General features: G+C 34.2%; 1 protein-coding gene across 6 annotated transcripts in view; it reads left to right on the forward strand.

The window, feature by feature from the left end:
• The window catches only part of sec16b (SEC16 homolog B, endoplasmic reticulum export factor), a 31,094-nt gene that overhangs the window by 7,914 nt on the left and 7,972 nt on the right, over positions 1-15,208 (forward strand). For 4 of the 6 annotated variants that reach the window (XM_056459819.1, XM_056459823.1, XM_056459822.1 and 1 more), the window contains exons 6-24: positions 165-285; positions 405-550; positions 734-795; positions 1,931-2,069; positions 2,229-2,471; positions 4,022-4,119; positions 4,730-4,811; positions 6,902-7,019; positions 7,107-7,218; positions 7,305-7,410; positions 8,628-8,765; positions 8,890-9,003; positions 10,638-10,719; positions 10,894-11,238; positions 11,785-11,810; positions 11,976-12,074; positions 12,262-12,354; positions 12,917-13,010; positions 13,538-13,569. In XM_056459819.1, coding sequence (XP_056315794.1) covers positions 165-285; positions 405-550; positions 734-795; positions 1,931-2,069; positions 2,229-2,471; positions 4,022-4,119; positions 4,730-4,811; positions 6,902-7,019; positions 7,107-7,218; positions 7,305-7,410; positions 8,628-8,765; positions 8,890-9,003; positions 10,638-10,719; positions 10,894-11,238; positions 11,785-11,810; positions 11,976-12,074; positions 12,262-12,354; positions 12,917-13,010; positions 13,538-13,569 — 2,250 coding nt within the window. The remainder of the gene's footprint in view (positions 1-164; positions 286-404; positions 551-733; positions 796-1,930; positions 2,070-2,228; positions 2,472-4,021; positions 4,120-4,729; positions 4,812-6,901; positions 7,020-7,106; positions 7,219-7,304; positions 7,411-8,627; positions 8,766-8,889; positions 9,004-10,637; positions 10,720-10,893; positions 11,239-11,784; positions 11,811-11,975; positions 12,075-12,261; positions 12,355-12,916; positions 13,011-13,537; positions 13,570-15,208) is intronic. The other 2 variants (XM_056459821.1, XM_056459824.1) reach the window with 2 other exon arrangements.

The following is a 15,208-nucleotide window of genomic DNA, read 5'->3' on the forward strand; positions in this document are numbered from 1 at the left end:
AACATTGACAAACTGCTTACTTAGACAGCGTCAAACTGCTCACTTAGACAGCAACACTGATTGCCAATCAATTCAAGTACAATACTTGCTAATTGGTTGACCATTTAAAAAAAGAACATTTTCCTGATCTTTTTGATGGCCCTTAAGCTTTTTTTCATTTTTAGGTGTATGATAATGGTGCTCTTGCCAACTCTAAAGCATCAGGTCTGTCCTCGAGCAGCTATGAGCTCAGCCAGTACATGAATGGAGCTGAACAGAGTGAGCTTGAGCTCATTTCTCACACAGGTTTGTAAGAACCACAGTTCAGACACAAGACCTACCTAATCTTCCTAATGCTGAACTTTATTTTGATATTTTGATTAGTCATTGGACTCAGAATTGCTGTGGTTGGTCATCTGATTTAGGTGTTGTCCCCATTGAGGTCGCTCCACTCAAGTTCAGCATCCCTCATGTGGCAGTGAGTTTTGGGCCAGCGGGTCAGCTGGTGTGGGTCAGTCCAGCCCTGGCCTCCGAGGGTGAGCCTGCTCAAGTGGAACTCCACAGCCTGGAGGTTAGAAAAACATGGTACAAACTTCAGTTTTAAGGCATGGTATGAGATGTTGTGCTGGATTAAATATAAAAACTTAAAATGCAAAACTTTGGAGTCTCTCTGACCTTTTTTGTTGTTTTGGATTTTTTGTTTCAACAGTCTTCTATCTGGGTTATCTAGGTTTAATAATTTTACTTATTTCAGGTAATTCTCTGTGAAACTCATGAACAGCAGGATATGAGAGACTTTCCTGGACCTCTGGCAAGGTATGACGTTTTGAAATGTTGTTATTGCAAAAAACAGACAAAAAATAATTTTAAATGAATTTAAACTTAATTGATTAAATTAATTTTTAACTCCTGTAGTGTGCAACAAAGCATGAACACTTTTTGTTAGCTTGTAATTTGTAAAAACATTTTCCTCCAATGAATTTACCCATATTCCCATATTTAAATCCCTTATGTGTGTGTGTTTGTGTATGTTTGTGTCTGTTTGTATGTGTGTTGGAGAGCTACAAGTCACAAACTAAACAAACAGTACTAACTTCAATGCAAATCACACCACTGGGATCTATGGAAACTTGTACTGGTTTTTCACACGTTATATTTAACCAAAGTAATATTACAGCAAACAGAAGATTTATGTTCTGCAATATTAACAGGTCACTGTGTTTAAAGTCCCCATGAACCGGAGGCTGCAACCTTTTTTTTCATATTGTGATGCAGTTTCTAGAGAAACTGAATATTAAATGACAACACAATGGATGTGGCTTATTTTTTCTACTGCGAGCTGATTGGATGTAGTAAAGCAGGCATTTCATTCAGAAGGATCGGGAAATAGGTTTTAGAAGCGTTATTACAACCTAACAGACACTTCCTTCTCACTATTTCTGTTTGTTGTCAAAACTGACAGTTGGAGGTGTGTGGTTAAGTATGTTAACCATGCCCAATTCCTAAAACATATGTAATCTGACAATTTAAATGTAAAAAACAAAACAGGAAGTGGATTTTCAGATTTCAATTAAACCTTACAAGAGCAAACTTTTTTAATGACATGCACAGATGTGTTGTTCACCACAAAACTAGCAATGTGAGCTAACAAAATCAGATGGTTAGTTTTAGTTACTTATCAAAGTTATTGTATCTTTCAGGCTTGTTGTCTGGGCTTGTTTATGAAGTTAAACAGTTTATTGAGTTTTTATCTGTTTTTTATTACCAGTTGAAAACATTTCATCGTTAGGTTTATTTTCTTGCAATATAATCCTGCTATATGTTTATATTTAAATCCATTTGTCCCTGGCTGTCTCTATTTGGTTATAGGGTGTGTTTGTTACTCTATGTGTAGTAAAAACACCATCTACTTGACTAAACTGCAGCTGCGTTTTTCTTCTCTTTTGTAAAGGGAGGATTTGCATAAAGTGGATGCCATTAACTTTGCCATTCAAATGTCAGAGAGATGTCTAAAGGATGAAAAATTAGAAGACCATACATCTGCTGCCCTCTTGTGGCATTTCCTAATACTGCTGTGCAGACAGAATGGAGTAAGTTTTTTTTTACTCATTATCACCCTGATCTAATGATCATAACCAGTATTACAATTACTAAAACTCTATATAATAATTCTGCATATTAGATTTACTGACTGTCATGTGTTTCACCATTTACGTTGTTAATACGAGTATGTGTTGATGTTTGTATAGAGAATTCTGGGTTCAGATGTTGCAGAATTGCTAATGAGGGAGTTCAGTTCTCTGGGGGTGTGGGGGGTCTCTGCTGAGCCTGCAGATGGAGAAAGCCTCATTGATCTGAGTGAAACACCTACGGTAGAAAAAGAGACCCTCAACTTTTCTGACCTGCTGACTGGATTTCCCCCAACTGACAAAGAGGCTGAAGAGCAAAATCTTCAGAAATACACTAAACTATTGCTGTCCGGGAGGAAAAAGGTTAATGTTTTGAAATATAATATAATATAATATAATATAATATAATATAATATAATATAATATAATATAATATAATATAATATAATATAATATAATATAATATAATATAATATAATATACAGTTGAAATCAAAATTATTAGCCTCCCTTTGATTTTTTATTTTTTTTTATATTTCCTAAGTGATATTTAACAGAGCAAGGAAATTTTCACAGTATGTCTGATAATATTTTTTCTTCTGGAGAAAGTTTTATTTCGGCTCCAATAAAAGCAGTTTTAAGTTATATATATTTTTTTCGATTGTCTACAGAACAAACTATCGCTATACAATAACTTGCCTAATTACCTGCCTAGTTAACCTAATTAACCTAGTTAAGCCTTTAAATGTCACTTTAAGCTGTATAGAAGTGTCTTGAAAAATATCTAGTAAAATATTATTTACTGTCATCATGGCAAAGATAAAATAAATCAGTAATTAGAAATGAGTTATTAAAACTATTATGTTTAGAAACGTGTTGGAAAAAAGTCGAAATTGGGGCAAAAATAAACAGGGGGGCTAATTATTCATGGAGGCTAATAATTCTGACTTCAACTGTAAATATTTCTAATATATAATTATATATATTATGTGAGAGTAATTCCATGCAAATGCCATAAAAAAATTACGTTTTCATCAAAATAGCGAAACCTTTTCTAGTTTTTTTTTGTGTAGACATGTATTTTACAGTACTTTAAAAATACTCAAAATTTTAAGTTTTTACTGAAAATGTCACTTCCGTAACGCTGGAAATGCTCAAATAATATATTATAGAAAAAAATATAGAATATATGAATATAATATTTTAATTAATTATATGTAATATATAATTATAATACATAATTTTCTTTCTTTTTATTGTCTTCTTTTTCTATGAAATGATCTACTTTTCTTTTATCTTGTGTCATTTTAAAATGCATATATTTCCCTACTGAAACATGAACTTGGGTTGTGACAATAGATTTCTGCTTATTATATTATTTATTAATTCATTTTCTTTTCGGCTTAGTCCCTTTATTAATCAGAGGTCGTCACAGCAGAATAAACCACCAATTTATCCAGCATATGTTTTACGCAACAGATGTCCTTTCAGCTGCAATCCAACACTGGGAAACACCCATACACTCTTGCATTCTCACACACTCATACACTATGGCCAATTAACCTTATTATTCAATTCACCTATAGCACATGTCTTTGGACTGTGGGGGAAACCAGAGCACCCGAAGGAAACCCATGTGAACACAGGGAGAACATGCAAACTCTACACAGAAATGCCAACTGACCCAGCCTGGGCTCGAATCAGTAACCTTCTTGCTGTGAGGCAACCCACTGCACCATCATGACGCCCCATATTATATTATATTATATTATATTATATTATATTATATTATATTATATTATATTATATTATATTATATTATATTATATTATATTATATTATATTATTGAACAAAAAATGTATCACTTCACTTCAAATGTCTCGTCTATTCCGCCAATGCTTCCCTTTCTGCAGGAGGCGCTGGAGTCAGCCATGCAGAGTGGTCTGTGGGGTCATGCCTTATTTTTGGCCAGCAAAATGGACAGCAGGTCCTACAACACAGTTTTGAGCAGGTCAGTAGCGCTGTAAAACATAATTTATACAGCTCTTGCTAGAGACCTATGAATTTCAAAAGTAAACACTATAATAACTGCCTTGTCAGTCATGTTTCATCTGAATCTTCTGCTCATGTCAAATAACAACATGTACAGTATGTGTCTATAAAAGCCATTATGCTTTGATTGTTTATGCAGGTATTTTTATCACAGTAACAAATTTTACACTCTGTAAACACCCTGGTATGAGGTCAGATCAAATATACAGTGAGTGAAGACAGTTGCGGAGCCGCAGATATTTTGAGATTATATTTATACATCCTGGCAGTTGTCAGTTCTTCTCCTGATATCATTTTCATTCATGAAATAGAAATTAGGAAATGCCTGGAGAGGATTACAAGCAATTGCATCCATTCAGTTCATGGAAATGTCTTGTTAGGCTTTTTTTATTTTAAATTAGGCTTGGTTTTGAGTTAAAAAGGTAACAGGTTTGTTTGTGTGTTATGAATTTACTCACTGATAGAGCTGTTCATGTGTAAATGTTGTATGTGTGCTATGCATGTATACTGTTATGCCAAGCTAAATATAGATCTAGGCCATAACATATTGAATGTTTATGTTTTGACAGATTTACAGGCAGTCTGACTCCCAGCGACCCTCTACAAACTCTCTTCCAGCTGCTCTCTGGACGGATTCCAGCTGTTTCCATGGTAATACACAACATTTCCTGCTCACTTTCTACTTATATTCTGAACTGTTTATTTTATTTTAATTTATTTTTGGCTTAGTCCCTTTATTAATCAAGGGTTGCCACAGCGGAATGAATCGTCAACTTATCCAGCATGTGTTTTACGCAGCAGATCAGATGCCCTTGCAGCCACAACCTAGTACTGGGAAACACCGATACACTCTTGCATTAACACCCACACATACACTACGGCCAATTTAGCATATTTAATTCACCTAGAGCACATGTCTTTCATGTGGGGGGGATGCTACCTACTGTGTTTATTTTATTTTATTTTATTTTATAAAATAACTGCGTGAAGATTAAAACTTATGAAATAAATGTATTTATTTTCATTTTAGTTGACAATAATGTCCTTGACTAGGCGCAAGCTAACAAAGGTTAACATGTTTTTCCCCTAATGACTTCCATTATAATGGCATATTTTGATCTCAAAGCCATGAGACCATATAATCATGCACTCTTGATTGTTGCTGGATTTACCAGTTGGGAAGATGTAAAAATCTGTCATTTTACTGTTAATCATCAGCTGCAGTGCAAAAAAAAGCGTAGTTTATGCATTCTATATGGTATGGAGTATAGTGTGTGTGTGACAGAAAGAGATAGAGACCTTTGTGCACTTATCATATGTCCTATAAAATCTAAAATCTCAGCTCTCAGAACATAGTAAACATAGTAAGTGTATTTATGCACACACAGTTTAATCTACTGTTTTACTGCATAGGACTCCATATAAAAGCTAGAAACGTTTTTTTGCACAGGCCTATCTAAAGGGTTAATGGAGCCAACTGATGATCAACAGTAAAATTGACATACTCCTCCCAACAGGAAAAAACCAGCAGCATTCAAGAATGCATGATTATATGCTGCCATGGCTTTGGATTTGGATTATAATTTAAGTCAATGGGGCAAAAACAGCTACGAAAATAACGTAAGGGTAGTAAACTCGAACAGTACACAAGGATTAAAAGTTTTCCTGAAGAAACAAAAATAGTGGTGTGAAAAAGTGTTTGCTTTTTTTTGCATGTTTGTCACACTAATGTTTCAGATCATCAAACAAATGTAAAAAAATTTCAAATATAACAAAAGTAAACACATCGCACATTTTCTAAATGAAGTTTAAGAGAAAACAAAATACAAAACTACATATCCCTGTGTGAAAAAGGGTTTGCCCCTAAACCTACTACTGGTTGGACCACCCTTAGCAGCAACAACTGCAAAAACTTTTCAAAAACTTGCTGTGAGGCTGTTACAGTGCTTTTGAGGAGTTTGGCCCACTCATCTCTGCAGAATTGTTGTGAGTCAACCACCTTTTTAATGTCATACTACAAAATCTCAATTGGATTTAGATCAGGGCCTTGACAACGCAACTCCAAAGTCTTCATTTTGTTTTTCTTTTCACTTTTTCACACTATATATATAGTTTTGGATTTCATTCATTTTCTTTTCGGCTTAGTCCCTTTATTAACCCAGGGTCGCCAATAGTGGAATGAACCACCAACTTATCCAGCATGTTTCACACAGCGGATGCCCTTCCAGCTGCACTGGGAAACATCCATTCACACACATACACTATGGACAATTTAGTCTACCAATTTACTTATACCACATGTCTTTGTCACGCCAATTGACCCAGCTGAGGCTCGAACCAGCGATCTTCTTGCTGTGAGGTGAACGTGCATGATGTGTTTACTTATGTTATTTTGACTAATATTTACATTTACTTGATGATCTCAAACATAAAGTGTGACAAACATGCAAAAAAAAAGGAGAAATCAGTAAGGGACAAACACTTTTTCACACCCTTGTATCAGCACTGTTACAAGAGAATTGGACTGCATTTTATTATTTACTGTAATTTTTACTGAGCATAAGTGACTTTGTTCAGAATCATTAAAAATTACTGTCCTTAAAATGTATAACCAAAATATATTTGAAGAATAGTGTTTTTAAACAGTGTGAAGTGTGATCCAGAGCTTAAGTCACCTCATTGACAAATATTTCTTCTATCATCCTCTTTGACCTTCTAAATATTTCTGTATTTCTTTCCAGTCCTGGAGTCGTGAGAAGTGGGGAGACTGGCGACCACACTTGGCTGTTATGCTGTCCAATGAGACAGCAGACCCTGTCATACATCACAGGTCTATCATCGCCATGGGCGATACACTAGGTAATGTCCAATCCAGTGTTTGGTCACATTCATATCTTAAATAAAATAATTAATTACGAGTATTTGACTCTAATGTTTTTATCTCAGCCTCCAGGGATATGCTGTTTGCTTCACACATCTGCTACCTCACGGCTCAATGTCCTTTTGGCTGGTACAAAAATAGATCAGAACGTCTGGTGCTTCTGGGTAGTAAGCAAAGGTGAGGGTACAGTGTGAAGGCTGCAATGTCTAAATGGCTAAGTTCCCAAACTCAGATTGCCTTTCCTTTTAATCCTTTGATTGCAGTGTGATGTTTTCCAAGTTCTGTCACAACTCTGCCATTCGCTGTACTGAGCTGTTTGAGTACTGCCAGCGGCTTGGAAATGCTGAGTTCATCATTCCTGCTTTTCAGGTAACATTTCAGGAATCGGAAATGATTCATTTATATATGTAAAATAAAAAGTAAATAAAAATAAATAAATAAAATAAAACCTTATAACTACAAATGATGTCAACATTTTTATTGTATTGTATTTTATTTTATTCCATTTACTTTTTATTTTACATATATCATTAAAAATAAAAAAGACAATTCCTAATGCACAAACCTTTTATTTTATTAATTTTTTTTTTCATGACTGTTTAGGGGCAAGGACAATAAAGGTTAAATAAAACAAAAAATGTCACGCATACGGAGATCAAAAATGTCTGATGCTTATTTAAAGACTCACTGATCACAGTACTAACTAATCCTTTAAGTTGTTTCTTAATCATATGATAGTCATAAACATCATACTTTACGTTCAGCATGAAAAATACTGCCAAATTACATATATACAGTTGAAGTCAGAATTATTAGCCCCCCTTTGAATTATTTTTTCTTTTTTATATATATCCCAAATTATGTTTAACAGAGCAAGGAAATTTTCACAGTATGTCTGATAATGTTTTTTTTTTTCTTCTGCAGAAAGTCTTATTTGTTTTATTTCGGCTAGAATAAAAGCAGTTTAAATTTTTTTATGAACCATTTTAAGGTCAAAATTATTAGCCCCTTTAAGCTAATTTTTTTTTCAACTGTCTACAAAAAACAAACCATCATTATACAGTAACTTGCCTAATCACACTAACCTGCCTAGTAAACCAAATTAACCTAGTTAAGTCTTTAAATGTCACTTTAAGCTGTATAGAAGTATCTTGAAAAATATCTAGTCTAATATTATTTACTGTCATCATGTCAACGATAAAATAAATCAGTTATTAGAAATGAGTTATTAAAACTATTGTGATTAAAAATGTTTTGAACAAATCTTCTTTCTGTTAAACAGAAATTGGGGGAAAAATAAACAGGGGGCTAGTAATTCTGACTTCAACTGTATAGGTTGTGATCTGTTATGCTGTATGATTATAGAACATTGCACATGTAACATCCATGTATATGAAATCAATTTTGAGAATTGAATATGATGCAGACTCCAAATGATGGTCAATATTTTCTAGTGGCATGGATGCTTTTTAATTTTTAAAGATTGTGTATCATATTCTATATCTATTTCACATTTATATATTGTTGAGTCTGTGCTTATGTCTATTATCTATTGCATAATTATTCATCTGTTGTGTTCCATGTAGGTGTATAAATTCCTGTATGCATGCCGGCTGCTGGACTGTGGGCTCATTTCTCAGGCCTTCCACTACTGTGAGGTGGTGGGGAAAGCTCTGCTTAGGATAGACCAACCCCATGTGGTGCTATTGGGAGAGCTTATAAAAGTAACGTCCACCTGTGCATTTGACACCGACACTGATCCTGCAGTTTTGTTCTGTTTGTGCATGCATAGAACATGTAGTGCCACTTCCAGCATGTTCAGTCTGTCTGTTTTGTTTGCTACAACAGTTGGTGGACAGACTGAAGATCTCCGAAGCACAGCTTAATGACACTGGTGACTGTCAGCCTTTCCTGGACCCCGATTGGCTGGTGCAGATCCGCTGCAGACACCAGACCCTGCTGGTAATAAGTTTGCGCAGCATATATATGTTAGCTCTTAGTCCAATTTAAGATTAGCAGGACTGTTTATAGGAAGAATGAATGCCATCCATATGTAACTCTATGTACAGTCCACACTATCAATTTACTTTTGCATACCCCATGGTGCTCGATCATCATAAGGTCCTGTTTAGATCTTGGGTGTCAGGTGAAATGGTCACAAGTGATCATCAAAGACAGATTTACACCTCAGTTTAACATGTCTCTAGTGACCACTTGTTATTTGGAGTTAAAGAGAGCATGAATATGTGTATGTTTACAACATTGTACTGTTATATTTTTACAAAACATTTTCCATTTTAAATTTAAGTTATGTTTTTTTTGTTTGTTTGTTTTAATCTATACAACTTTAATGTGAGATATGAAATATATACTGGTGATTGCAGTATAAATCCCACGTGGTGATCAGAATTGCAATGCAGGGGGTCTTGAATCAGCTTGATGGGGTTTATTTTGCAATAATGGCTAACTGGGTGCACATTTTCCAGATTATTACAGAGCAACTTTCTATAAAAACTGAATACAACATATTGCGTTGAGTTGAAACATTTTCTTAGTTTACTTGATGCAAAGCTTACACAAAGAAGTCAGTTTTAAAACAAGAAACAGGTTAGTCATATCACTTATGACCCAGATAAAATTGATTGACCAGTCAGAATCAAGTATTCCAGAATGCAGTGTAGTATTATTGTATTATTTACAATATACATATGTAATACACATATAATACATATAATACATATATAATACATATATAATACATATAATACATATATAATACATATATACACACATAGAAAAACAAACAAAAAATAAATAAAACAGTAATTACTACACTATTTTATAATTTTATAACTATTTTTATAAGCACAAAGATTTGTTTCAAAACTAGTTCTAAATCCATTTATATTATCTAGCAAACTAATACATGAACAATAATAATGAAGTGTGGTTATATCGAAACACGTCCTATGCACCATATGGTCCAAAACCTGACAGGAGGACAAATCGAAGCTTGTTTTTAATAAAACAAATATAAATATGCATATAATAAATAATTCTAATGATAATAATAATTTTATACAAAAGCAAGTTGTCGTGATTGAAAAAAGCCCCAGAGGTGAAGAAGGCATGGAGGTATGGTTTTTATATTTATGTAGAAAATAATAATTTTTGTAACATTTCAATCCTTTTATTCTTTTTCATTTGTAGAGATATTTCTGTATTGCTCTACATCCTTTGTGTTTTAAGCAATGTTTAAGCGAGGCGCGCAACTGACGTGCTCTGCGCTGGACCTGATTTCAGCTGTTCTATTGCAAAGTCTATTTGAGTTTCTCAAAATCGAAACGTGCCAACAATGTGCCTTAGCACACCTCTTTTCCAGACTAGCACACCTATGAGTCCACAAAGTGGGACAAATGGATTTGCTATTTAAACAATGTGGCAAAAAACGGAAAATTAAGGTTGGAAGCACGTGGAAGCACGTCTTGCGCCTTATTGCGCCAGGTGCATGATAGGGCCCATTGTGTGTAGATGAGGCATTGTCCTTGATCCATTATAAAAACGTTTCATGATCAGTAACATGCCTGTCTGCCTAGGGAGGGAACTACTGCAGTGAGACGTACCAGTCACCAGCTGAGGGAACTTCATGGACTCAGGAGGATAGCAACAAGTGTTCAGGTTACTAACATATGCCAGATCTTTTTTGAGCAGTGCTACTTCCCCAAGAGCCCCTTCTGTGGGTGTCACTAAAAATGTTCAAAGTCTTTCAGTGTTGCCTGTAACTTCATTTGTGTTGAGTTGTCATCAACATGCAGTAAAATGCATTTCTTTTCTCTTTTGGCTTGTCTGTAGATTTTACAGAAGGCCATGCAGAGGCTATTAACAACCCTAGCAATGAAACTGAGTCCTCAAACCCATCCCATTCTGCAATACCACATGCTGATGCCCAGTTTGAGGGAACTTATTCTCCAATGAGCCACTCTTACTCGCCTGAAGAACAGGCGCCTAGAACTATTGCCCCAGTGCCACTGTACCCAACACAGCAGCCCATGACACTGCCTCCAGTCGTCCCTACTGAAATGTTTGGACCTCCATCAGTTTCAGTGGAGCAAAGCTATGCTAATGATAGCAGCACTTACCAAGATGACTTGCACACTGCTGTGTCCAGTTCAATTTCAAGAAACTACACTGATACAGGTTAAGTTGACTATAGATATGATGTGTTCTTGTTTTAATCTACACTACCATTGATTGATTAATTAATTTATGAAATATTAGGCAGGACTGATACAATAATTTGATACAATTTATAGTATTTATGACATTAAAAGTTTATTGAAATTAAATGCTGTTTATTTGCTATGTGTGACCTTTGATAATAATAAGAAATGGCACAAACAATCTTATCAAAATGGTTTCATGGATCATGTGACATTATTATAACAATTTAACAAATTCTTTTTATTTTTAAAATTTTATTACTTGTTTTAAGGTGGTTTATCCCACTGTGGCGACCCTTGATAAATAAGGGACTAAGCTGAAGGAAAATTAATGAATGGAATAGTTGTTTTAAATTATAGTAAAACACGTGTATTAAGGTTTAATCAAATTAATGTATAAGGAAATTTCTTCACATGCATTATAAATCTTCCCAATGTCAAACTTAAATGCTAATGTATTGTATTTGCAACTGATAAATTCTAATTAATATTACTAATATGATATTTATTTATTTTCTTTAAGGTGGTGACTTTTCCGCTGAGGCAATGGTGAGAAAAACAAATAGATCTTTTTCAGTTCCTTTTCATTTTAAGCCTGAGAGTCACAGAAGTTGTTTCTGAATGTCGAATTGAAACTGTAGATATTTCAATAGAAATTCATTTACATTAGAATTACTGGTATATAATGGTCAAATGTTTTATTCACAATTCAAGCAGAGTGCTGGTGAAAATGATGCCACAGTTAGAAATGTTCAGTTTGGGACAGTTCCAAGTGAGGACAACAAGACAGAGTCCAACACACAATCAGCAAAGGTAAAGTGTTTATTATATTATATTATATTATGTTATATTATATTATATTATATTATATTCTATTCTATTATATTATATTATATTATATTATATTATATTATATTATATTATATTATATTATATTATATTATATTATATTATATTATATTATATTATATTATATTATATTATATTGTTTCATGAACAGGCCTCAAAGCCTGGATGGTTCAGTGGCTGGTTCAAATCCAAGCCTAAAGAAGAACCAAAAGAAGAAATCCCAGACCCCGATTCCCCCATAGAGGTAGGTAACACTTCCTGTAAAGTGATTTTTGGGAGATGTTTAGATTTTAATGTTACATTTGGAAGATCATTCATTATGACTTTTTAAAAATATGTCATGTCTGTTTACAAAAGATCCTAGTAATGACATGTAGATGGACGAATATATGTAAGATTACATATGTAGATTAGTGTGTGTGTTGGTTGAAGTTAAGAGTTAAGAAGTGGAGTAGCTAGTTTATGAACAGTGAAACACAAGGTACAATTTATTAAACAGTTGTTTAAAGAGATAGTTCACCCAAAATAAAAATGACCTCACCCTTAAGTGGTTCCATACCTTTGAGTTTTTCTTTTTCGAGCACAAAAGAAGATATTTTGAAAAACTCTGTAATCTTTGACTTCCATAGTAGGTAAAATTGATTATATAGAAGTCAATGGTCACAGGTTTCTTGCATTTTTCAAAATAACTTATTTTGAGTCAGACAGGATTGTGACAAGTGAATGATGACAGAATTTTTAGTTTTGAGTTAACTGTCCCTTTAGGGGACATTCAGTTAATAACATGTTTGCCTATTTTCTGTTAGCAGTCAACAGCCAACTTTCCTTTCCCTCCTCCTCCTCCCCGGTTCATCCCAAAGACTGAACAGCCACAATTCAATCCCTTTTCTAGGAGGGCTGGTGAGTGAACATGCCTGCCTGGTTTTGGCATCACTAATTGAGCTCTTAGAGACTTACAGTGATTGAGCATGAGCTAACAAAATTGAACTTGTATCACTGTGGTTGTTATTTTCTTTGACAGCTGACCCTGATATTTGATGCATAGCTCTTATTAGTTGTATTAGTATTAAGTGTTAATAACAATAATAATAATAATAATAATACTAATAATAATATCGCTCAATAAGAGGAATAATTATTTCTTTTTATGTTGCAAATACCAAATAATTAAGGGTAAGCAAAGGGTAGGTAGCAGTAACATACATGCAAGTAAATTCAATTCTTATTTTGCCTTGTGGATTATACAGTATTTAGGTAAATTGAAATGGCCTGAAATGACCTAAACTATATGCAGTAACTATATTTGAATAGTATATCTGGCAATTTATTTTGCAAAGATTAAATAATTGTAAAGATTAAAAAAGTAAGTTTTTTTAAAGCTTAAACAAGTCTGATAGGTTCATAGGAATTTTGTATTTCTATTTCAGGACAAAGTCAGAATCAACAATCCCCGTCACAGGTAGAAACCCTATGGAACACACACACACACACACACACGCGCGCACACACACACACACACACACACAACACACACACACACCACACACACACACACACACACGCACAGACACACACACACCACACACACACACACACACACACACACACACACACACACACATACACGCACATACACACACATTCACCAGTCAAAAGCTTGGGATTAGTAAGATTGTTTAATGTGTTAAAATAAGCTTATTTTGCTCACAAAGGCTGTATTTATTGATTTAAAAATACAGTAAAAACTATAAAATTGTGAAATGTTAGTGCATTAGAAAATTATAACAACAACAATAATAATAAAATAATTCACCTAAAAAATATTTTTGTTGTATACATATAGTACATGTACAATATCTTTAAACTTTTTGCAGGTTGTGGGTAAATTATTAAAACTATATTAAGATGATAATGATGATATTCATTTTAATATAATATTAAATATAATATTCATTCATTCATTCATTTTCTTTTCGGTTTGGTCCCTAAATGGCATAATGAACCGCCAACTTATCCAGCACATGTTTTAAGCAGCGAATGCCCTTCCAGGTGCAACCCAACTCTGAAAAACACCCACACACTCTTGCACACACTCACATACACTACGGCCAATTTAGCGTATTCAATTCACCTATAGCGCATGTCTTTGGACTTAAGGGGAAACCGGAGCACCCGGAAGAAACCCACGCAAACACGGGAATGCAAACTCCACACAGAAATGCCAACTGACGCAGCCGGGCCTCGAACCAGTGACCGTCTTGCTGTGAGGCAATTGTGCTACCCACTGCACCACCATGCTGCCCCTAATTATTATATATTTATTAATAATAAAATAATTATAATATAATTGTATTCAAGCCTCGGCTGGGCCAGTTGGCATTTCTGTGTACAGTTTGCATGTTCTCCCCATGTTTGCGTGGGTTTCCTCCGGGTGCTCTGATTTCCCCCACAAGTCAAAAGACATGCGCTATTGGTGAATTGAACAAGCTAAATTGTCCGTAGTGTGTGTGTGAATGAGAGTGTGTGGGTGTTTCGTAGTGATGGGTTGTGTCTGGAAGGGCATCCACTGCGTAATACATAAGCTGGCTAAGGCGACCTCAGATTAATAAAGACACTGAGCCAAAAAGAAAATGAGTGAATGAATATATTTTAAATAATTTACAAATTATGTTTAACAGATCAAGGAATTTTTCACAGTATTTCCTATAATATTTGTTTCTTCTGGAGAAAATCTTATCTTTTATTTTGGCTAGAATCAATATTAGCCCCCTTAAGCGATATTTGTTTTTGATTGTCTACAGAATACATCGTTATACAATGACTTGCCTAATTCCCTGACTTGCCTAATTAACCTACTAACCTAGTTAAGCCTTTAAATGGCACTTTGAGCTGAATACTAGTATGTTGAAAAATATCAAGTAAAATATAATGTACTGTTATCATGACAAAGATAGAAGAAAATAGTTGTAATAACTCGTTTCTAATAACTGATATGATTATAAATGTGTTTTCTCCATTAAACAGATTTGGGAAAATAATTTTCAAGGGCTAATAATACATAATAGTATTAGTAGCTAATAATACTAATAGTAGTGGTC

The sequence above is a fragment of the Danio aesculapii genome, chromosome 6, assembly GCF_903798145.1.
Source record: "Danio aesculapii chromosome 6, fDanAes4.1, whole genome shotgun sequence".
NCBI lineage: Eukaryota > Metazoa > Chordata > Actinopteri > Cypriniformes > Danionidae > Danio > Danio aesculapii.